This window comes from Limanda limanda, chromosome 1, assembly GCF_963576545.1.
Source record: "Limanda limanda chromosome 1, fLimLim1.1, whole genome shotgun sequence".
Lineage (NCBI taxonomy): Eukaryota > Metazoa > Chordata > Actinopteri > Pleuronectiformes > Pleuronectidae > Limanda > Limanda limanda.
This window is the reverse complement of record NC_083636.1, coordinates 702,886-726,518: the sequence shown is the minus strand read 5'-3', so window position 1 is coordinate 726,518 and position 23,633 is coordinate 702,886. Positions and strand designations below refer to the sequence as shown.

General features: G+C 43.4%; 2 protein-coding genes across 2 annotated transcripts; both read left to right on the top strand.

Annotated features, from left to right (window-relative positions):
* The first annotated feature begins 533 nt into the window (after positions 1 to 533).
* On the top strand, positions 534 to 23,311 carry LOC133006692 (nuclear factor 7, brain-like). Its single transcript, XM_061075683.1, has 6 exons — positions 534 to 598; positions 673 to 769; positions 3,144 to 3,278; positions 18,149 to 18,268; positions 19,838 to 20,001; positions 23,187 to 23,311. The coding sequence occupies exons 3-6, from the start codon at positions 3,151 to 3,153 to the stop codon at positions 23,309 to 23,311; spliced, it is 537 nt and encodes a 178-aa protein (XP_060931666.1). The 5' UTR covers positions 534 to 598; positions 673 to 769; positions 3,144 to 3,150.
* On the top strand, positions 4,324 to 10,243 carry LOC133003573 (NACHT, LRR and PYD domains-containing protein 12-like). Its single transcript, XM_061073358.1, has 5 exons — positions 4,324 to 6,175; positions 7,082 to 7,258; positions 7,795 to 7,968; positions 8,338 to 8,511; positions 9,841 to 10,243. The coding sequence occupies exons 1-5, from the start codon at positions 5,214 to 5,216 to the stop codon at positions 9,869 to 9,871; spliced, it is 1,518 nt and encodes a 505-aa protein (XP_060929341.1). The 5' UTR covers positions 4,324 to 5,213; the 3' UTR covers positions 9,872 to 10,243.
* Positions 23,312 to 23,633: the final 322 nt, after the last annotated feature.

Below are 23,633 nucleotides of genomic sequence, written 5' to 3'. Positions count from 1 at the left end.
ATTTATTGGAGTTCGATAAAGCAAAGTTTTTTTTTTTTCACGGTCCAAGCGGAAAAGAAACAAACCAAACTTTGATTTGGTTCAATAATCAATGACAGAAAATACAGGGAGAGCCCGGTGGAGCGTTATAGATTCATGTTTCTCTGTGGACCAAACCTCTTTCTGTGTTGGTTCATATCAAACGCTGGATATTTTAAAGTTAAAGAGGATTTGTATTATACTAATGTACATTTGCATTTTCAATAAATATTTCCTTTTGAAAAATTAAAAAAGGTTTTTGTCTGTTTATTAGATATCAGGATGCTGTGCAATATACTTGCTTTTATCCCTGGTTATTACTATTATTATTAATGTTATTATTATTATTACTATTATTATTATTATACTCATTTTCAGGTTGTTCTCCTGCCCCCTGGTGGCCAAACATCGGCTGTCCAGACAGCCGATGTTTGGCCACACACACACACATAAACACACACACACACACACAGAGTCATGTGATTTCCAGTAACTGCCGAGAGGAGGAGGAGCCTCCAGTGAAAGGGAAAGTGTTCAGACTCGTTCTAACAACAAGGAGCAGACGTGAAGTCTGAGGCTGGTGAGTGTTCAGCAACGTTAATATTATTCATTGTGTTTAATAACAGAACCTGTTTTCACAATCATACGTTACAGCAGTGGTCACCAACCAGTGGAGAGTCTTCACTGTGGATCCCAGTAAAGCTCTGGACTCACTGGCTGAGGTGTGAGGAGCATCGACCTGCAGAGCCAGGTACACACATAAAACATAAATCTGAAACAAGTATACTATATAAAAACACTATATATGTCGTTTTTTTAACTTTATTCTGATTTTGTGTGAGTTTTAAAGTAAATATAAAGTTGAAGAGCTTGTGTTTGACCTTCATTTGGGCACAAAGCCATAGAACTGAGTGGAGATACAGAGTTCAAGCTGCTGACTGATGTGCTCTCAGTGTTACTGTCTATAAAGTTCTGTAATTCATTTCCAGCCTTTATGACATTAACACTAGATGTTGAGTTTCCTGCTCCTACTGGCTGGGGGTTGCAGGACACAGGAACTTCATGAGCTTGTATTAATTCACTTGAATGTCGTTGATTTATCAAAAATACTTTTAAATGCAATATTTGTTTATGGCTTTGCATGTTTATTGGTGGATTTACCAATTACATAAACCAGTATTACATGAAAGGGAACTGTAGTATTGTACTTGTACAATAGTACATCTCCTACATACTCTGAGACATATAAGCTGCCTCTACTCCATCCTCAGGCTGGTACCCTAAAAAATATCATTTCATTAATTTAATTTCTAACCCCTACCCTGTAACAAAATCTTTAAACTATCTATCCTCCAAATAAATATTTAATCTCATACGATAAAGCTACTTAAAGGATCAGCGTATTAAGGTATGTGTGGTTTTCCCCCGCTAACACTCCCAGTTAGGGTTGCAAAATTCCGGGAATATTCAAAGTTGGAAACTTTCCATGGGAATTAACGGGAATATACGGGAATAAACGGGAATATACAGGAATTAACGGGAATTAACGGGAATAAACTGGAAATGTTGTGGGTAATTTATACTAACTGTATTGACCTTGTCATATACAGACATAAATATAAACATTTAGTTGTGTCATAGGCTGATTTGAGCCCTGAGGAAACTTTGGGCACTTGACTCTATGCTTCTGCATCGTTGTGTCATTCTTAACATAGGTCTTTGCACAGTATTTGCAAATGTACACAGCCTTTCCTTCTACATTGGATGGGGTGAAATGTCTCCACACATGAGAGAGTGCACGTGGCATTGTTCTGTAGAATAAGATGAGAAAAAAGTTTGTAAAAAAACACTAATGCAATGCCAGAGATATAAATAGTTAGCCAAAAAATTGGAATTGTCTGTAAACATATTTTACAATTGATGGATAAATTAATGGAAATAGGCTAGATGAACAGATGAACAATCCTCAATCAGCATGCTAATATATTTTCCCAGTAATATCATGGAAACTTACCTGACTAGTCCTTCACTCTACAGCAGGCCTCAATAGCCCTGCTGTAGAGTGAAGCATTCTGGGAGTTATCTGTGCATGTGATGGAAGAATGCACAGTGGAGGGTTGAAACTCAACGTTCCATACATCTTTAAAATAGAGTTTTGAATGATGTTTTTATTGCTCAGCGTTTAATTTGCATATTTTTTTTTTTTTCAAAATTCCCAAAATTCCCGAGCTAAACTTCCCATGGAAAGTTTCCGGAAAGTTTCCAGAAATTTACCGAAAACTTTCCGCCCCTTTGCAACCCTACTCCCAGTACATTAGTATCAGTCAGTGAAGTAAAGTAGATGCAGATAGTCTGTGGTACTGGGATCACTTTGCTCCTACGGGTCAGGCTGGTTCTGTTCGGCTCCAGCAGCTGACAAAGGTTTATCCTCTGAGGAGAATCTAGATCCTTCATGAAGTCATCAGAGGAGCTCAAAGGATCTTGTGGGTCTCTGAAGACCCTGGTCCTCCTCAGAGACTCTAACAATCCACACCAGCTCCATGGATCCTTTAACAACAACCCGTTAGAACAATGACATGGATTCAGGAAGTCAAATGCCTGAGTGCTTTTACTTTGAAAGGGGTTCTGGAAGTGTTGTAAATACGTTTGTGACAGAAAGTTAAACATTGTGGTTCACAGCAGAATAAATATAGAAAATAATCTTGAGTTTGAATGTTTATCGATTTATGTCACAAACATTAATGGTTGCATAACTTCATGTGTGAGCTTCAAAATAAAAGCACTTAATTGTTTCTGTTGAGCAGAAGATGCACAGCTTCATACTGTAAAGTACTAGTATTTATTTGAGTACACAGGACATATTTATGACCATATTCAACTCAAAGCCTTTGTAAAAACATTGTGCTGCAGTAGCAGAACTCTGCAGAACATATTGTTGAACTGAGAAAATAAATATTGAACAGATGCTGTAAATATGAATTGGTATAGACAAAGTTGCATAACTGCATTTCTTTGGAAGATATCGGGGTGGTAGATCTCTGCTTACGTTTGGAATCAAAATGTCACGTGTGTGTCTGTGTGTGTTTGTCCTGGTACCTGTGAACTCACAGTGTTTTTCCTCCCAGACTGAAGATGAGTGGTTATGAGGAGGAAGAGGACAGAGCCGAGTCTCCAGGGTTCAGCTGTGTGTCTCTGAAGAGTAACTGGTCCAAAGATGATCCTCCAACCTTCAGTAATGAACCTGGACCCTCACACACAAAGTAAGAGACCTGCTACAAACCTGTGAAGCTCCAAACTGAATCCTCAGAGAATGAACCAGTGAATGATGTGTTCTGAATAAAAACATGTTTGTGTTTGCAGAGGTCAGGACCAGAGACTGAGAGCAGAGTCTCCAGGGTCCAGCTGTCTGTCTCTGAAGAGTGACTGGTCCATGTTTGATCCTCCACTCTTCAGTAATGAACCTGGACCCTCACACACAGAGTAAGAGACTGTTTCTACTGTGACCTGCTCTGAAGAGGATCTAGTTTCCTCTAGTGTGGCCCCTGCATTAGGACACAGCTTCATTGAAGTTGGTGACTAATCTCTCAGAATCACTCAAAGAGCTCAGACCTCCACCAAGAACCAACACGCTCCTTATGAAACCACTTTGAAATCCACTAGAGACTCATTTTGATTTGGATCTGCATCAAATTCCACACACTGCTAAACATCAGTCCTCTGAACATGTCTGTGAAAGAGGACCCCCCCCCCCCATCTGGTTCACAGACCACAACCTTCCACCAAGTTTACTGGTAATCTGTTGTTTTTTATAATCCCACTAACGAACCAACCAACACACAAACATACTGGGTGAAAACAAAACCTCCTTGACAGAAGTGATGACAACCTGTGACTGTGACATGTGAGTTATCAGGACATGTCTTCACAGGGAGAGGAAGAGGAGTCATGTTTCTGAGGAGGAGCAGTCGTCCTGCTGTGCTTCGTGTCAGGACGTCCTGAAGGATCCAGTCTCCACCAGCTGTGGACACTGGTTCTGCAGACAGTGCATCACCTCATACTGGGACCAGTCTGGCTCTTCAGGAGACTCCTCCTGTCCCCAGTGTGGACAAAGATCCAGAACAGGAGCTGGAGGTCAGACAGCAGGTCAGAGCAGCACTGTACATGTGTCTGCTGATGTCTTCACTTCTGACATCAGCACATGTGGTTTTATTTTGTTCCTTCATACAGCATCAACATTTAACATCGTTAGAAAAGCACAAAGTTAAAAAGCTTTTATTTTCTGTAGTTTTTCTGTATCTGATGAAAACAATCAGCAGATTCTCAGATTCTCTGTCTCTGACATTGTTTCTTGTCTTTCAGCAGATCCTGGTCTGCAGGAGGTTTTAGATGAACATCAGCTCAGTCTGAGGAGGAGATGTGAACATGTGACTGAAGGAAGTGATGAAACAGGAAGTAGAACCCTCCTCAACAGGATCTACACTGAGCTCTACATCACAGAGGGACAGAGTGAAGAGGTTAATACTCAACATGAGGTGAGGCAGCTTGAGACGGCTTCCAAGAAGAAGATCCTCCACGACACTCCCATCAGGTGCCACGATATCTTTAAAGCCTCCACTGACCAGCAGAGACGCATCAGAGTCGTCCTGACCAACGGCGTCGCTGGCGTTGGAAAAACCTTCTCGGTGCAGAAGTTCACTCTGGACTGGGCAGAGGGTTTAGAGAACCAGGATGTGGGTCTGCTGACTGTGCTTTCGTTCAGGGAGCTGAACCTGGTGAAGGACCAGCAGCACAGTCTCCTCACGCTGCTCCGTGTTTTCCATCCAGCGTTACAGAAGCTCACGGCAGAGACGCTCGCTGTCTGTAAACCTTTGTTCATCTTTGACGGCCTGGATGAAAGCAGACCTTCTCTGGACTTCAACCACAGGGAGCTTGTGTCTGAGGTCACACAGAGGTCATCAGTCAACGTGCTGCTGACAAACCTCATCCGGGGGAATCTGCTTCCCTCGGCTCTCGTCTGGATAACCTCCAGACCTGCGGCGGCCAATCAGATCCCTCCTACATGTGTTGACAGGGTCACAGAAGTACGAGGCTTCACTGACGCCCAGAAGGAGGAGTACTTCAGGAGGAGATTCAGTGATGAAGAGCTGTGCAGCAGAATCATCTCACACATCAAGACGTCCAGGAGCCTCCACATCATGTGTCAAATCCCAGTCTTCTGCTGGATCAGTGCTACAGTTCTGGAGCACATGTTGACCACAGACCAGAGAGGAGAGCTGCCCAAGACCCTGACTGACCTGTACTCACACTTCCTGCTGGTTCAGACAAAGAGGAAGAACAACAAGTACGGTGAGGGACATGAGACGAGTCCACAGCAGCTGACGGAGGCTGACAGGGACGTTCTCCTGAAGCTGGGGAGGCTGGCACTTAAACATCTGGAGGAAGGAAACATCATGTTCTACCAAGAAGACCTGGAGTGGTGTGGTCTTAATGTCACAGAGGCCTCGGTGTACTCAGGAGTTTGTACTGAGATCTTCAGAAGAGAGTGTGTGATCTTCCAGAAATCAGTCTACTGCTTTGTTCATCTGAGCGTTCAGGAGTTTCTGGCTGCAGTCTACATGTTCCACTGTTACACCGAGAGGAACACAGAAGAACTCAAAAACTTCTTGGGAACATATGGGAACACAGACAGTACCTTCTCCCTGGATGACCTCCTGAAGAGAACCATGGAGAAATCCCTCACCAGTACAAATGGTCATCTGGACCTGTTTGTTCGCTTCCTTCACGGCCTCAGTCTGGAGTCCAACCAGAGAGTCTTAGGAGGCCTGCTGGGTCGGACAGGGAACAAACCAAAGATCATCCAGAGAGTCATCAACAACCTGAAGAAGATGGAGAGTGGTGGTTCTCCTGACAGAAGCATCAACATCTTCCACTGTCTGACTGAGATGAACGACCACTCAGTTCATCAGCAGATGAAACAGTTCCTGACGTCAGAGAACAGATCAAAGGAGAAACTCTCTGAGATCCACTGCTCAGCTCTGGCCTACATGCTGCAGATGTCAGAGGAGGTTCTGGATGAGTTGGACCTGGACAAGTTCAACACATCAGACCAGGGTCGACTGAGACTGATCCCAGCTGTGAGGAACTGCAGGAAGGCTCGGTGAGTGTGTGTGTGTCTGTGTGTGTGTGTGTGTGTGTGTGTGTGTGGGTGTGTGTGTGTGTGTTTGTCTTTGTCTGTGTGTGTGTATGGGTGTGAGTGTGTGTCTGTGTGTGTGTGAGTGTGTGTGTGTGTGTGAGTGTGTGTCTGGGGGGGTGTGTGTGTGTGTGTGTGTGTATGTGTGTGTCTGGGGGGTGTGTTTCTGTGTGTGTGTGTGTGTCTGTGTGTGTGTCTGTGTGTGTGTGTGTGTGTGTGTGTGTGTGTGTGTGTGTGTGTCTGGGGGGTGTGTGTCTGTGTGTGTGTCTGTGTGTGTGTGTGTGTGTGTGTGTGTGTGTGTGTGTGTGCCTCTGTCTGTGTGTGTGTGTGTGTGCGTGTGTGTGTGTGTGTGTGTGTGAGTGTGTGTGTGTGAGTGTGTGTCTGGGGGGTGTGTGTCTGTGTGTGTGTCTGTGTGTGTGTGTGTGTGTGTGTCTGTGTGTGTGTCTGTGTGTGTGTGTGTGTGTGTGTGTGTGTGTGTGTGTGTGGGTGTGTGTGTGTGCGTGTGTGTGTGTGTGTCTCTGTCTGTGTGTGTGTGGGTGTGTGCGTGTGTGTGTGTGTGTGTCTGTGTGTGTTTGTGTGTGTGTCTGTTTGACACACTAACCCTTGACCTCTGACCATCTGAATCTAATGAGTTCCTCTGTTAGTCTGAATGAACATGTTCTGTGACCTTTGACCTTTGACCTCTGACCACCTGAATCTCATGAGTTCCTCTGTTAGTCTGAATGAAGCTTGAACCAAATCTGAAAGGATTCTCTTGAGGAGTTTTTAACAAAGAGGGGATTTACCAGGGTGAGGGTCACATGATCACGTTTTGTATGAATGTTGTGTTTTCTGATTTAATTCTCACAGATTTTATATTTTCTTTAATTACAGACTCCGTGGTTGTCTCCTCTCAGAGACTCACTGTGAAGTCGTGGCCTCAGCTCTGAAGTCAGACCCCTCACATCTGAGAGAACTGGATCTGAGTGTAAACTTCAACCTGCAGGATTCAGGAGTGAAGCTGCTGTGTTCTGGACTGGAGAGTCCAAACTGTCGACTGGAGACTCTGAGGTCCTTAAATCCTTCTTCACTTTCCAGACTTTCTTTCTTATTGGGTCATAATTTATTTAACTTGTCTCAGATCTGCTCTGCTCACTGTCCCTCAGTCATCTGTCCCTCACCCAGCCTGTCAGTCACGTCCACCTCATCAACTCCATTCACCTGCACTCACCTGCTCCTGATCACTGAGAAAGTCTCAGTAAATAACATGTGGACTGAGGCCGATTACTCGTCCTCCTCAGGTTTTCAAAATAAGACACATTCTTATTGAAACACGTTAGACAGTTGATAAGTATAGAAACAAACAGGAAGTGACATCAGGAGACGTCGCTACTTTAAACAGTGTTTAATTACACAAACCTGCTCAGTGACCAACACACAGAGAAGAAGCTGATGAATGAAACAATGGTCCAACATGTCTGATCTGATATTTATCTTCAGGTCACAGACTGGACTGAGGTCAGCAGCATGTTGAGAGTCTGTGTTGACATGATGACGATCCACAACAACAGGAGGACACATTCTAATATTCATATTTCTTTATCCAGGTTGGATCAGTGCTGTCTGTCAGAGATCAGCTGTTCTTCTCTGGCTTCAGCTCTGAGGTCAAACCCCTCTCATCTGAGAGAACTGGATCTGAGTAACAACGACCTGAAGGACTCAGGAGTGAAGGAGCTGTGTGGTTTTCTACAGAGTCCAACCTGTCGACTGGAGACTCTTGGGTCAGTTCACTGACTGACTTCTGTAGATCTCATATCTATAAAACAGCATTTATTCACAATTTATCTAATTTAACATAATTCCTCTTGATACATAACTTGAATCCATTAATTAATTAATCTGTGACATTTTAAATATTCAGCTACTTGTTAAAACACTGAGTTTAGTTCTGGATTTCCTAAACTGATCTGCAGGACAGAGACCGGGTCCAAATAATATATTTGTGCTGAATCAGGACTCGTTTTGAGTCCAACATGTCTGATTTCATATTTATCTTCCATGTTATGAGTCTGTGCTGACATGAATATGTGTCTGTTATTTTCACACATGAACTCAGTTTAATTTACAGTTAAGATTTATTCTTTATCCAGGTTGTGGGACTGCAGTCTGTCAGAGATCAGCTGTACTTCTCTGGCTTCAGCTCTGAGGTCAAACCCCTCTCATCTGAGAGAACTGGATCTGAGTAACAACGACCTGCAGGACTCAGGAGTGAAGGAGCTGCTTGATCTACAGCAGAGTTCAACCTGTCGACTGGCGACTCTGAGGTCAGACATCATGTTTTTTTGTTAAAGGTTCAGTGTAGTGATATCTAGTGGTGAAGTGTCATGTTGCAGCTGAACCCCCCCCCCCTACCTGTGGTAGCTTCAGTTGTCATAGAAACCCAAAAGGTTTAGTTTTTCCAGTCTGGGATACAAAAACATGGCTGCCTCTGTAGAAAGGACCCACTCCTGATGTAAATATAAAGTAGTTAAATATAAATGTCTCATTTTAGGGTAAAGAAAACAACAATTAGTTTCCAACCAGTTCAGAACGTAGCAGCTTCTCACTGGTATTAAACTGCAACATCACATCTCCCTGATCCTCACTTCTCTCCATTGGCTCCCTGTCCGTTTTAGAATTGATTTTAAGATCTTACTGATTACTTTTAAAGCATCTGGCCCCAAACTACATCACAGAATTATTGAGCCTGTATGTTCCTGCACGCAGCCTCAGATCCTCAGGTGGATCCTGCTGTTCTGTCTTTTAACCATCAGGGTCCCTCGGCTTTGGAACGGAGAGTCAGTGACTTCTTTTAAATCACTTCTTAAAACCTATTCTTATAGACTTGCTTGTATGTGATGATGTGTTTTTTCTGTTTTTATCATTTTCACCTTTTATTTACTTATTAATTTTTCTCTATTGTCATTTTACTATTTTAAGGGTTCAAGTTTTTATTTACTTTTCTTGCTTTGCTGTCAAAGCACTTTGTAAATCTGTGTCACATCCTGGGATTCAAACGTTTCTCATCAAGAATCTTCTTCTCTTCCACTCGTCTTGTTAGTAAACAACAGATTTATTACAGGGTCACGTAATACATTTTTAACAAATGCTCCCAGGGGGCGCTGTAACTTACACATTGTCACAATCACAGATGCTTTACCAACTGTTCTTCCTGCATTTAACAGCTGTAACTTAGTTTCTTTTATTCTGGATCATGTGTTTGTTCTCCTCTGATTTTTATTATCGAACAGTTTGAACCTGGTTGTGAAATATGAGGCTCTGCTGTCAGTCAAACTGTCCATGTCTGTGATTGGTCATACGCAGTAAACCCCGCCCCTTTTATGTGCACGTGCTCACCCAGTGAAACATGTCTTCACCTGTAACAGCAGTAAATCCACCTCTCAGGTGTCCACTCTGCACTTTGACATGCAGAGGACACACACTGAGCTCTTAGCGTGTTCATTCCAACACGTGAACATGAAGCAGAGAGGAAGCTGCTCCACCTCTGAACAGGACTGAAGTCCCTGCTGCTCTTTCTACTGGATGAGCTGCATCACTGACTCACAGCTGATGAAGTGAGTCTCTGTGACACTGATGTCTTCTTCTCTCAACAGGTGGGAGGGGTCTCCGTGGAGCATAGTGTGAAGAGGACAGTGTGTGTGGACGGAGGCTGAGCTGTGTCCTGAGGATCCAGAGGCTGAAGCAGCAGCAGCTTGTGTGAAGAGCAGTTCAATGACTTCATGAAAAACATGTGAACTCACATTTAGATGATTTTCATTCTCTCTGGATTCTTCACACATGTGTTCATAACTGATCTTCCTGTTCCTGCTCATGTACAAAGAGATAAATGTTTTAAACAAGTGGACTTTTTTTCATGTACAGCATTTATACAACATCTGACAATAAGATCACACTCATCAACATTTATTCACAAAATGTACATGAAATGAAAGCCCTGGTACAAGTACATCAAAATAAAAATGTGGAATATGGCCAAAATGGCCACTTAATGCAAAATAGCAGGCTACCTGTTGTGTTTTTCCAATTGCACCAAAAACTTTTTTGTTTGTCTGGTCATGATACACCTGTGTATCGATTTTTGTGAAGATCGGTCAATGTGAACACGTACCAGGGGTCTCGGGGGGCATCGTTGAGCCATTTTGCGACGCCCATTGAAAATTCCTCCAGAATACGTACATTTTCACCACTTTCTAACTTTCTGCAAATTTTGGTAAGAATATGAGCATGGTAAAGCCCTCAAAAAGCCAATTCATTTGCCTGAATAATAATAATAATAATAATAATCATTACAATTTCCATAGGGCCTCACCTGTCAGTGCTCGGGCCCTAAATATCGGTATCGGCCAAGAATTTCCATATCGGTGCCTCCCTAGTTAAAATGTTTGTCAAAGATGGTTCTGTCATTTCAGGTGGTTCTGAACTCTTGGTTTGAATTAGTGATTTGATGATGTGAAAACAGACGTGATGATTGACAGCTGAGACTGACTCCTGATTGGTCCCTTCGCTGAACACACTGACTGCAAATGACCTCAACAGAGCAAGATGGACCCAGAACTCCCATCAGGCCTCGGGAGGAACCAGGAAGTGGAAGATGCTGATGAACCTGCCGACCTCTGATATGTGGAGGAAGACGGATGAATATATTTAAGACTGAGGATTTGATTGTAGAGTTTATTTGACGAACACACTTTGATTTATGTATTTGTTCGACAGCAGATAATATCAGTATCAAAAGCTGGTGTTCTCACGTGAGTTTACAGTTCAGCAGGAAAACACATGAATACAGAATCAGTATAAAACAAACTGTGACTGGTTAAATAAAGTGATAGAACAAGAGGAATAAAGAAACAGGGACGGATCATTTCAGAAAGGGAACATGGAAAAGAAGAAGACACGATGGCAAATATACATGTAAGTCAAAAGGAAATGAAAATGTACATAAGGTTATAAGATAAAGTCTGAAAAAGAACAATTTTCCAAATGAAAGTTGACCAGAAACCATCGGAGGAAAACTAAAGAATAAAATATAAAACATCATCTTCTCTCACGTTCACCGAGGACTACGTGACGTCTGAATCTCTGCAGCAGCAGAACCTGATCCAGGAGCAGCAGGTGGAACCTCTGAGTCCAGACCAGGATCTTCTGGTCCTGGTTCTCACATTCTGGTTTCCTCTGGTGGGTGGTTCCTGGAATCCTGAAGAGCCTGATGTAACAGCAGCCACTTCTTCACCGAAGCTTTGATCGCAAGGATCCATCTGGAAAGAAAATCACACATTAATCTGACGTGTTCCTGACGTGTTCCTGACATGTTCCTCACATGTTCCTCACATGTTCCTCACATGTTCCTCACATGTTCCTCACACGTTCTAGAGGTTCTGTATGTGAGAACAAACCCGAGTCAGCTGCTCTGGACATTTTCTGAAACTTTTCCTGCAGCCTCTCAAGTCACATGACCTCCTCACCGTTTGTTCTCGTTGGGATTTTCGGAGCAGAGGTGAAAGGTCTTGAACTCGTCAGACGGAGGTTTCAGCTCGATGGTGGATTTCTTGGATCCGTACGGCTGCTCTCGAACAGTGTAGCCCTGCAGGTAGATGCCACCTGAGGACAGAGGACAATGTCACCAGATTCATCAGTGAGGACAAAGTGTCTCTCCTCTGAGAGTCCTCACAGAGTGAGACATGTCTCTGTACCGTGGGCGTGAGTCGCTCGGATGCCGCTGTACAGGTAGAGACATCCGTCCTTCAGGATGCAGTAGTGCTGAGCCCACATGTCTTTGTTCTTGTGCATCTTATGAAGCAAACCGAGACACTCCGGGTTCTTCATGGCCAGCGGGGGCAGACTGGAGTTGTGTCTGGTGACGTCCACCCACACGTGGTTCTACAACGAGAGACCAGTCCTCCTCTTTACTTGTTTTCTAACTGAGTGAATACGACTCTGAGTTAAACATCACAACAACATGCAGTTATTTAACACAACATTGTGTTACCTGTGCAATCGGATGAATCGCTCGCTCCATCGCTTCCAGCCACCTGAAGTCACACAGACAGATTCAACATGACAAGTTTAAAACTCCACGAGTTCAGGAATGAACCTTCAGGCTTTTCACTGAGAATCAGTTTATCAGTTTTTACAGATGATTATTGATGTTAAACATTTCTACATCGCTGTTTAAAACACTTCATAAAAACTAGAGCTGTGACATCACTGGATTTTATCTCGATTAATGACAAACTTCCTGTGAAAACTTCCCAGAACCGAAGGCCACGCCCAGGGCCGGCCCTAGCACATTTGGCGCTCTAGGCAAGCTTCACTCCTGGCGCCCCCACCCCCCCCCCAAAAAAAAATAAAAAAACGTTTTTTCATGAAAACGGAATTGCAACTCTCAGATAGTATTTTGCCCTGTAAGACTGCATTTATTTCAAATAAACGCAACAACGATCGCAACAATGAACAATTTTTAATTAAAGAACAAAATTACCGAGATAATGTTGAACAATATATAATCCAAACAAACAATAATAATAACAAACAATACAATAATATATGTAAATGTAAGAGTGTTAAATAATCAAAATATAATATTAAAAATAAACAAATACATTGTATAATATAAAAAGTGCAAATGAACGTTGTCTAAAGAACTATATACATTTCACTCCCTTCACTTCAACTGTTACAGTGCAGTCCTTCTGGCTTTCCTTGCTGCAAAGTCATCAATTACATCATTGTATTGAATCTGACCACCAACTTCATGGTTAATGCTGATGACAGCCAGACCACTGAGGCGTTCTTGACACGTTTCTCTTCTTCTTCCTTTCTTTTCTTCTTAAATTGCGCCCCGGATGGCTTTTGCCTCTTCATTTTTTCTTTCCATGAGCGACGCAACGCTGTGGAGGTGCATTGACGAGCAGACCGTCCCGATCGATGCTCGTAACAATATCAACGTCAAGGGCGGCGGGCGCGCGGCCGCTGCGGGCCCGCAGGTGCGCGGGGCCGCTTGCCACCGCTCATCGTCAAGGGCGGCGGGCGTGCGGGCCCGCGGTACGTGCGCCGAAGCGTCCACGTAACTGCCTCTTGTCCAGTCGTGCGTTCGACCGGTATATATTGGTTGGAGATATAAAAGGGGGCGCAAAAAAGTTTTTTTTTTTTTTTTTTTGCTGGGCGCAGTTTTGGCGCCCCCCTTCTGAGGGGCGCCCTAGGCAACCGCCTATGTCGCCTGTAGGAAAGACCGGCCCTGGCCACGCCTTCAAAGAGATGACAGCTATGATAAAACAACGGAAGAAATAAAGATGTTGTAAAAGGATAAAAGCAAATGTCACAGATTCTGAAAGATTGAAATCATTTGTCGGCCGATCTCTACGTGGGAGAGATATTTTGGTTTTGAGCGTTTGACCTTTTCATCTCCTGGTTGGACGTCGCACAGAAGACGAAAACTCGATTCACAGACAGGGGGCGACATTTGAACACGAAGGATTTTCCCAGAGAAAGGTCTTGTCCGACCTCGGCTCCCTCGAGCTTCACCGCTGACAGAGCTCGTCTCCTTCCTTCATCCTGTGGACAACAGGAAGTTACATCACAAGGTGTTTTGTACAGGAAGTAGAGAGCCTGATGTGACGCCTGCTCGCCGCTCACCCGTTTGTACCCGCTCAGTCCTGGTTTAACAGTAGAACCGATCTCGATGACTCTTCATCAGTTCCTTGTTTCAGAGCCGTTGAAGCTTTGAGGCTGAACGACTGTTTCACTCCTGTTTGTAAAGTCACTCTTATGCACTTCTATCGATTCCTGAAGCCAAACTCAACTTGTACGCTTGATGTTAACCAATGACTCTTAAGACCATTAAAGCTTCTTTCAAACACGTCTTCATCCTCTTGGACTTAATATGAAGTTTGACATTAAAAGTGATGAAAATGTAACATGAGTGCATCACATGGATCTACAATAAAACTCAGTGTTTCCCAGATCAGTTCATCCACACACACTCAGAGTACGATGTTCTGCTGCCTCTGCTGGCAGGGAGGTCCAACTGCAGCTTCATCTGCAGCAGCAGTTGACACATGACGACTTTATTTGTCATTAATATTTATAGATTTGATTTTAGTCGAGAAAAGTTTTGATGCTGCATGCTGAAAAACTGACACAAATGAAATGTACAAACTGCACTTGAAGCTGTTTACGTATCATTTTACCATCATCTGTAGTTAAAGATGGACGACATGGCTGCTCCTCAAAAGTGAAGCCAAATCATCTTGATCGCCCCCTGCTGGCTGGCTGCAGTATAATTCATAAATGTTGCCTCCTCCATGTTAGTAGTTGGGATCAGAGATATTTTAGCTTCATTTTTTGATCACCAAGAGGAAGTTGTGAAGTCATCCATCTTTATTTTACAGTCCATGGTTCAAAGTTACTGTTCAAGCTGCTGTAGCGCCACCTCCCTGTCAGCCTGCACACTCTCCACATCTCCTCCCATTGTGTCTGGTTTCTGTAAATAACTCAATTTCCTAATGTTTGAAAACATGTTTTGCAACATCAAACACTTTGAGATTTCCCTCTTGCTAAGACAATAAATCGTATATGTACTGATTACACACATCTTTTAGATAATCATAGTGAGTCAGGTGAATGAACTGATCTGAATCCAGCAGTATGTGGAGCACTTTATTTATTTATTGGAGTTCGATAAAGCAAAGCTGTTTTTATTTCTTGGAAAACATTTGGTCCAAGCGGAGAAGAAACAAACCAAACTTTGATTTGGTTAAATTATCGATGACAGAAAATACAGGGAGAGCCCGGTGCAGCGTTATAGATTCATGTTTCTCTGTGGACCAAACCTCTTTCTGTGTTTGTTCATATCAAACACTGGATATTTTAAAGTTAAAGAGGATTTGTATTATACTAATGTACATTTGCATTTTCAATAAATATTTCCTTTTGAAAAACTAAAAAAGGTTTTCGTCTGATTATTAGATATCAGGATTCTGTGCAATATAGATGCTTTTATCCCTGGTTATTACTATTATTATTATTGTTATTATTATTATTATTATTATTATTATTATTATTATTATTATTATTATTATTATTATTATTATTATTATTATTATTATTATTCTCATTTTCAGGTTGTTCTCCTGCCCCCTGGTGGCCAAACATCGGCTGTCCAGACAGCAGGCCTAACCCAAGTGTGTGAGTGTGTGTGTGTGTGTGTGTGAGGCCCCTCCCCCCTCACTCACAGGGACTCACACCTTGAGATGAGATAACAGCAGCAGATTCGTTCCCTTGAAGCAGTCGCTCAGTTTCTCTCGGTCCACAGCTGCTCAGTGATCAGCTGGTTTGAACCGAGCTGGAGTTTCTGTGTCCTCCTCCACTCGGCTCTCACTGGAACTAACTCACACTCATCACTAGTTCTCAGGACCTGATCAGCACATGAAGTCACTGAGTGTTGGTTTGATTCCACAGTTTATGAGTCTGCATTTAAACATCATGAAAAATGACCAGTCAACATTTAACGTCTCAGTAACAGGAGACGCTCACAGTCAGGACTCAGTGTTAAAGTGAAGATCTGGATCAATGATCCCACTCCATCAATTATTAACTAAATACCATCCCAATAAAAAATGAACCAGTTAATCTTCAAATGTATGAACTGGATTTTGAACTGGCTGGAATCAAGAGTGAACTGGTTCCACAGGGAGGAGGAGGAGCCTGAGAACAGGTAGGAGGAGGAGCCTGAGAACAGGGAGCGGTCAGACTCCATTTTCACCTGGACGAGCAGAAGGAAGGAAAGTGAGCAGGTGAGTGTGAACACAACTTTCTGAAAGTTTTCCTGTCTCACTCTCACACCTGCTGTTAACATCCGTCTGCTGATCACATGACTCTAAGTTTGTCAGTTCACACCTGGTGACAGACGTCATGTGATCGGATCCCAGAGACAGATGTGAACAGCAGGTCTGGATCAAAGAGACTTCAAAGGACTAATTAACAGAGTTAACTCACAGTTTCACTTTTTATCTTCATCTGTTCATCAAGTGTTTAATAACACAACGTGTTTTCACAATCATACGTTACAGCAGTGGTCACCAACCAGTGGAGAGTCTTCACTGTGGATCCCAGTAAAGCTCTGGACTCACTGGCTGAGGTGTGAGGAGCATCGACCTACAGACCCAGGTACACACATAAAACATGAATCTAAAACAAGTATACTATATACCAACACTATATTTGTAGTTTTTTTAACTTTATTCTGATTTTGTGTGAGTTTTAAAGTAAATATAAAGTTGAAGAGCTTGTGTTTGACCTTCATTTGGGCACAAAGCCATAGAACTGAGTGGAGGTACAGAGTTCAAGCTGCTGACTGATGTGCTCTCAGTGTCACTGTCTATAAAGTTCTGTAATTCATTTCCAGCCTTTATGACATTAACACTAGATGTTGAGTTTCCTGCTCCTACTGGCAGGGGGTTGCAGGACACAGGAACTTCATGAGCTTGTATTAATTCACTTTTATGTCGTTGATTTATCAAAAATAATTTTTAACGAATATTTTTTATGGCTTAACATGTTTATTGGGGGATCTACCAATGACATAAACCAGTATTACATGAAAGGGAACTGTAGTATTGTACTCGTACAATAGTACATCTCCTACATACTCTGAGACATATAAGCTGCCTCTACTCCATCCTCAGGCTGGTAACCTAAAAAATATCATTTCATTAATTTAATTTCTAACCCTACCATGTAACAAAATCTTTAAACTATCTATCCTCCAAATAAATATTTAATGTCATATGATAAAGCTACTTAAAGGATCAGCGTATTAAAGTATGTGTGGTTATCCTCCGCTAACACTCCCAGTACATTAGTATCAGTCAGTGAAGTAAAGTAGATGCAGATAGTCTGTGGTACTAGGAGCACTTTGCTCCTACGGGTCAGGCTGGTTCTGTTCGGCTCCAGCAGCTGACAAAGGTTTATCCTCTGAGGAGAATCTAGATCCTTCATGAAGTCATCAGAGGAGCTCAAAGGATCTTGTGGGTCTCTGAAGACCCTGGTCCTCCTCAGAGACTCTAACAATCCACACCAGCTCCACTGATCCTTTAAGAACAACCCGTTAGAACAATGACATGGATTCAGGAAGTCAAATGCCCGAGTGCTTTTACTTTGAAAGGGGTTCTGGAAGTGCTGTAAATACGTTTGTGACAGAAAGTTAAACATTGTGGTTCACAGCAGAATAAATACAGAAAATGATCTTGAGTTTGAATGTTTATGGATTTATGTCACAAACATTAATGGTTGCATAACTTCATGTGTGAGCTTTAAAATAAAAGCACTTAATTGTTTCTGTTGAGCAGGAGATGCACGGCTTCATACTGTATAGTACTAGTATTTATTTGAGTACACAGGACATATTTATGACCATATTCAACTCAAAGCCTTTGTAAAAACATTGTGCTGCAGTAGCAGAACTCTGCAGAACATACTGTTGAACTGAAAAAATAAATATTGAACAGATGCTGTAAATATGAATTGGTATAGACAAAGTGGCATTACTGCATTTCTTTGGAAGATATCAGTGTGGTAGATCTCTGCTTACGTTTGGAATCAAAATGTCACGTGTGTGTCTGTGTGTGTTTGTCCTGGTACCTGTGAACTCACAGTGTTTTTCCTCTCAGACTGAAGATGAGTGGTTATGAGGAGGAAGAGGACAGAGCAGAGTCTCCAGGGTTCAGCTGTCTGTCTCTGAAGAGTGACCAGTCCAAAGATGATCCTCCAACCTTCAGTAATGAACCTGGACCCTCACACACAGAGTAAGAGACCTGCTACAAACATGTGAAGCTCCAAACTGAATCCTCAGAGAATGAACCAGTGAACGATGTGTTCTGAATAAAAACATGTTTGTGTTTGCAGAGGTCAGGACCACAGACTGAGAGCAGAGTCTCCAGGGCCCAGCTGTGTGTCTCTGAAGAGTGACTGGTCCATGGAACAACCTCCCCTCTTCAGTAATGAACCTGGACCCTCACACACAGAGTAAGAGACTGTTTCTACTGTGACCTGCTCTGAAGAGGATCTAGTTTCCTCTAGTGTGGCCCCTGCATTAGGACACAGCTTCATTGAAGTTGGTGACTAATCTCTCAGAATCACTCAAAGAGCTCAGGGGTCATTTATAACCGTTGCGTACGCACTAAACGAGCCTGAAACGTGCGGACGCTACTTCTCACGCCAACGTTGGGATTTATAAAAACAAACTTGACGGGAGAATTTGCGTATTTCCACGCAAACTCTGACCCATGCGTACGAACGTTTTGGAGACGCAGACGTGAGGTGGTGAACTGCAGCAGATTATTGATCCAATTCATAATTTACATTAAAACCAACAGTTTTTCTCACGCGACGTATCTGCTCCACACGAGCCTTTTAATTAAAAAAATATAAAACAACTTAAAGCAAATTAGGTTCAGATTCGATTTAACAGCCGAGTTACGGAGCCGAGTAATTAATAGGTTTTAATAATATCTTCTAACACTGTGCGTGTATCATCAGATCGCTGCAGTGAACAGGACTGAGCCACAGAGCGACCTGGAGATCACTTATAAGAAATGAATAAACTTTCCAAATAATATCCCAGAGGAGGTGAGGATCCACTGATGTGAGGGAATCGGTCCGATGCTCTAAATAAATAAATACTGCCGTGACAGTGGAGCGGGTTCTGTTCGATGTGTGAACGTGACTGGAAGGACGAGGAGGAAGTGAGGGTTCAGTGATGTCTGATCTCACACATTGTGTTATGTGATGTCTGATCTCACACAGTGTGTTATGTGATGTCTGATCTCACACAGTGTGTTATCCACAGCAGCAGCAGAAGAGTATCAGTGTATTTTCTTTATTAGTGACATCACTGCTGTCCCATAAAGTCGCTCTTCACCTCCACCTCACTAACAGACACCTCGATGTCAGTGTCAGAAAGTTCCACTTCCTCTTCTCATCGCTTGATGCGGTGACTCCGTCAGGACTCACGGTGGAAACCCATTGGTCAGCAGCATCATTTAATATTCACGCCGTGCTTTGCATTGACCATTTATGGTAGAAAGTGGGCGTGTGGAGGGCGGATCTGGAGGCAGATCCACTAACGAACGTTTCCAGGTGGACTGTGATTTATAAAGCGAACACTGCGTTCAGGTGTACGGGCAAACGGTTTTATAAATCGGAATTATCTTTGTACGTACGTACACTTTTAGTATGAATCCTACGCACTGTTTTATAAATGAGACCCCAGACCTCCACCAAGAACCAACACGCTCCTTATGAAACCACTTTGAAATCCACTAGAGACTCGTTTTGAATTGGATCTGCACCAAATTCCACACACTGGTAAACATCAGTCCTCAGAACATGTCTGTGAAAGAGGACCCCCCCCCCCCCGATCTGGTTCACAGACCACAACCTTCCACCAGGTTTACTGGTAATCTGTTGTTTTTTATAATCCCACTAACGAACCAACCAACACACAAACATACTGGGTGAAAACAAAACCTCCTTGACAGAAGTAATGACAACCTGTGACTGTGACATGTGAGTTATCAGGACATGTCTTCACAGGGAGAGGAAGAGGAGTCATGTTTCTGAGGAGGAGCAGTCGTCCTGCTGTGCTTCGTGTCAGGACGTCCTGAAGGATCCAGTCTCCACCAGCTGTGGACACTGGTTCTGCAGACAGTGCATCACCTCATACTGGGACCAGTCTGGTTCTTCAGGAGACTCCTCCTGTCCCCAGTGTGGAAAAAGATCCAGAACAGGAGCTGGAGGTCAGACAGCCGGTCAGAGCAGCACTGTACATGTGTCTGCTGATGTCTTCACTTCTGACAACAGCACAAGTGGTTTTATTTTGTTCCTTCATACAGCATCAACATTTAACATCGTTAGAAAAGCACAAAGTTAAAAAGCTTTTATTTTCTGTAGTTTTTCTGTATCTGATGAAAACAATCAGCAGATTCTCAGATTCTCTGTCTCTGACATTGTTTCTTGTCTTTCAGCAGATCGTGGTCTGCAGGAGGTTTTAGATGAACATAAGCTCAGTCTGAGGAGGAGATGTGAACTTGTGACTGAAGGAAGTGATGAAACAGGAAGTTATGAAACAGGAAGTAGAACCCTCCTCAACAGGATCTACACTGAGCTCTACATCACAGAGGGACAGAGTGAAGAGGTTAATACTCAACATGAGGTGAGGCAGCTTGAGACGGCTTCCAAGAAGAAGATCCTCGACGACACTCCCATCAGGTGCCAAGACATCTTTAAAGCCTCCACTTACCAGCAGAGACGCATCAGAGTCGTCCTGACCAACGGCGTCGCTGGCGTTGGAAAAACCTTCTCGGTGCAGAAGTTCGCTCTGGACTGGGCAGAGGGTTTAGAGAACCAGGATGTGGGTCTGCTGACTGTGCTTTCGTTCAGGGAGCTGAACCTGGTGAAGGACCAGCAGCACAGTCTCCTCACGCTGCTCCGTGTTTTCCATCCAGCGTTACAGAAGCTCACGGCAGAGACGCTCGCTGTCTGTAAACCTTTGTTCATCTTTGACAGCCTGGATGAAAGCAGACCTTCTCTGGACTTCAACCACACGGAGCTTGTGTCTGAGGTCACACAGAGGTCATCGGTCAACGTGCTGCTGACAAACCTCATCCGGGGGAATCTGCTTCCCTCGGCTCTCGTCTGGATAACCTCCAGACCTGCGGCGTCCAATCAGATCCCTCCTGCATGTGTTGACAGGGTCACAGAAGTACGAGGCTTCACTGAGGCCCACGAGGAGGAGTACTTCAGGAGGAGATTCAGTGATGAAGAGCTGTGCAGCAGAATCATCTCACACATCAAGACGTCCAGGAGCCTCCACATCATGTGTCAAATCCCAGTCTTCTGCTGGATCAGTGCTACAGTTCTGGAGCACATGTTGACCACAGACCAGAGAGGAGAGCTGCCCAAGACCCTGACTGACCTGTACTCACACTTCCTGCTGGTTCAGACAAAGAGGAAGAACAACAAGTACGGTGAGGGACATGAGACGAGTCCACAGCAGCTGACGGAGGCTGACAGGGACGTTCTCCTGAAGCTGGGGAGGCTGGCACTTCAACATCTGAAGGAAGGAAACATCATGTTCTACCAAGAAGACCTGGAGCGGTGTGGTCTTAATGTCACAGAGGCCTCGGTGTACTCAGGAGTTTGTACTGAGATCTTCAGAAGCGAGTGTGTGATCTTCCAGAAATCAGTCTACTGCTTTGTTCATCTGAGCCTTCAGGAGTTTCTGGCTGCAGTCTACATGTTCCACTGTTACACCGAGAGGAACACAGAAGAACTCAAGAACTTCTTGGGAACATATGGGAACACAGGCAGTACCTTCTCCCTGGATGACCTCCTGATGAGAACCATGAAGAAATCCCTCACCAGTACAAATGGTCATCTGGACCTGTTTGTTCGCTTCCTTCACGGCCTCAGTCTGGAGTCCAACCAGAGAGTCTTAGGAGGCCTGCTGGGTCGGACAGAGAACAATCCAGAGATCATCCAGAGAGTCATCAACAACCTGAAGGAGATGGAGAGTGGTGGTTCTCCTGACAGAAGCATCAACATCTTCCTCTGTCTGACTGAGATGAACGACCACTCAGTTCATCAGCAGATGAAACAGTTCCTGACGTTAAAGAACAAGTCAGAGGAGAAACTCTCTGGGATCCACTGCTCAGCTCTGGCCTACATGCTGCAGATGTCAGAGGAGGTTCTGGATGAGTTGGACCTGTGGAAGTTCAACACATCAGACCAGGGTCGATGGAGACTGATCCCAGCTGTGAGGAACTGCAGGAAGGCTCGGTGAGTCCAGACATGATCAATAACATGTTCAATCAGTGGAGATGAGTCGTTCTTCAAATACACTCAGTGTTAAATGATCCTCTACTCAGTGTGTGTGTGTGTGTGTGTGTGTGTGTGTAATAAAGTTATTATTATGTACATATACATTGTTCTCATGTACATATGAGAATAACTAGATCAGATGTGGAGAGGGAAATCCAATGTGATCACTGTGCTGGAGTTTGAGGGTTCAGACATACGACCATGTGGGGTCCAAGGGAGATTATTGTATATACTGTAAATATATCTATACATAGATATATTTACACTACCATTCAAAAGTTTGGGGCCACCCAGACAATTTCATGTTTTCCATGAAAACTCAAACTTTTATTTATCAAATGAGTTGCAAAATGAATAGAAAATATAGTCAAGACATTGACATGGTTAGAAATAATGATTTTTATTTTGTTTTTCAAACTTTGCTTTGGTCAGAGAATGCTCCATTTGCAGTAATTACAGCATTGCAGATCTTTGGCTTCTAGCAGTTCATTGTTGAGGTAATCTGTAGAGATTCCCCCCCACGCTTCCTGAAGCCCCTCCCACAAGTTGGATTGGCTTGATGGGCACTTCTTGCGTACCATAAGGTCAAGCTCCTCCCACAACAGCTCAATGGGTTGAGATCAGGTGACTGCGCTGGCCACTCCCTGACACACAGCAGACCAGCTGCCGGCTTCTTCCCTGAATGGTTCTTGCATCATCTGAAGCTTTGGGTCATTGTCCTGTTGGAGGAGGAGATCGGCTCCAATGAAGCTCCTCCCACAGGGTGTGGCATGGAGTTGCAAAGTGGAGTGATAGCCTTCCTTATTTAAAATCCCTTTTACCTTGTACAAATCTCCCACTTCACCAGCACCAGCTCCAGAGCATCACATGACCTCCACCATGCTGGACAGATGGTGTCAGGAACTCTTCCAGCATCTTCTCACCTAAGTCTCATTAATGTTCTTCTGTTTGATCCAAACACCTCAAACTTTGATTCTTCTGTCTATAACACTTTCTTCCAATCCTCCTCTGTCCAATGTCTGTTTTCTTTTGCCCATATCAATCTTTACTATTTATTGGTCAGTCTCAGATATGGTTCTTTCTTTGCCACTCTGCCTGAAGGCCAGCGTCCCGGAGTCTTCACTGGAGACGTTGACTCTGGCGTTTTGCTTGAACCATTTAAAGAAGCTTCCAGTTGAGGACCTGTGAGACGTCTATTTCTCGAGAACTAGAGACTCTAATATACTTGTTTTCTTGCAAGGTTGTGCACTCTCCCCCGCCCCCTCTGTCTACTCTGGTAAGAGCCGTTTGTGCTGTTCTCTGAAGGGAGTAGTTCACACCGTTGTGGGAAAATTTCAGTTTCTTCGTAATTTCTCACATGGAATAGTTTTCATTTCTAAGAACAAGAACAGACTGGCGAGTTTCACATGAAAGTTCTCTTTTTCTGGCCCTTTTTTTTTTTTTGTCATTAAAGTTTTTTATTTATTCATGTATATAAAAACATACAATCAAACTCAAAAAACAACATTTA

Excerpts from the sequence above, each read along its gene's own strand:
- LOC133003573 (XM_061073358.1), top strand. The coding sequence starts at position 5,214 with ATGTGTCAAATCCCAGTCTTCTGCTGGATCAGTGCTACAGTTCTGGAG. Across the intron at positions 6,176-7,081 it reads AGGAACTGCAGGAAGGCTCG|ACTCCGTGGTTGTCTCCTCT; the intron begins GTGAGTGTGTGT and ends CTTTAATTACAG. Across the intron at positions 8,512-9,840 it reads TGTCGACTGGCGACTCTGAG|GTGGGAGGGGTCTCCGTGGA; the intron begins GTCAGACATCAT and ends TTCTCTCAACAG.
- LOC133006692 (XM_061075683.1), top strand. The coding sequence starts at position 3,151 with ATGAGTGGTTATGAGGAGGAAGAGGACAGAGCCGAGTCTCCAGGGTTC. Across the intron at positions 3,279-18,148 it reads CCTGGACCCTCACACACAAA|AGGTCAGGACCACAGACTGA; the intron begins GTAAGAGACCTG and ends TTGTGTTTGCAG. Across the intron at positions 20,002-23,186 it reads TTCTTCAGGAGACTCCTCCT|TCTCAGATATGGTTCTTTCT; the intron begins GTCCCCAGTGTG and ends TTTATTGGTCAG.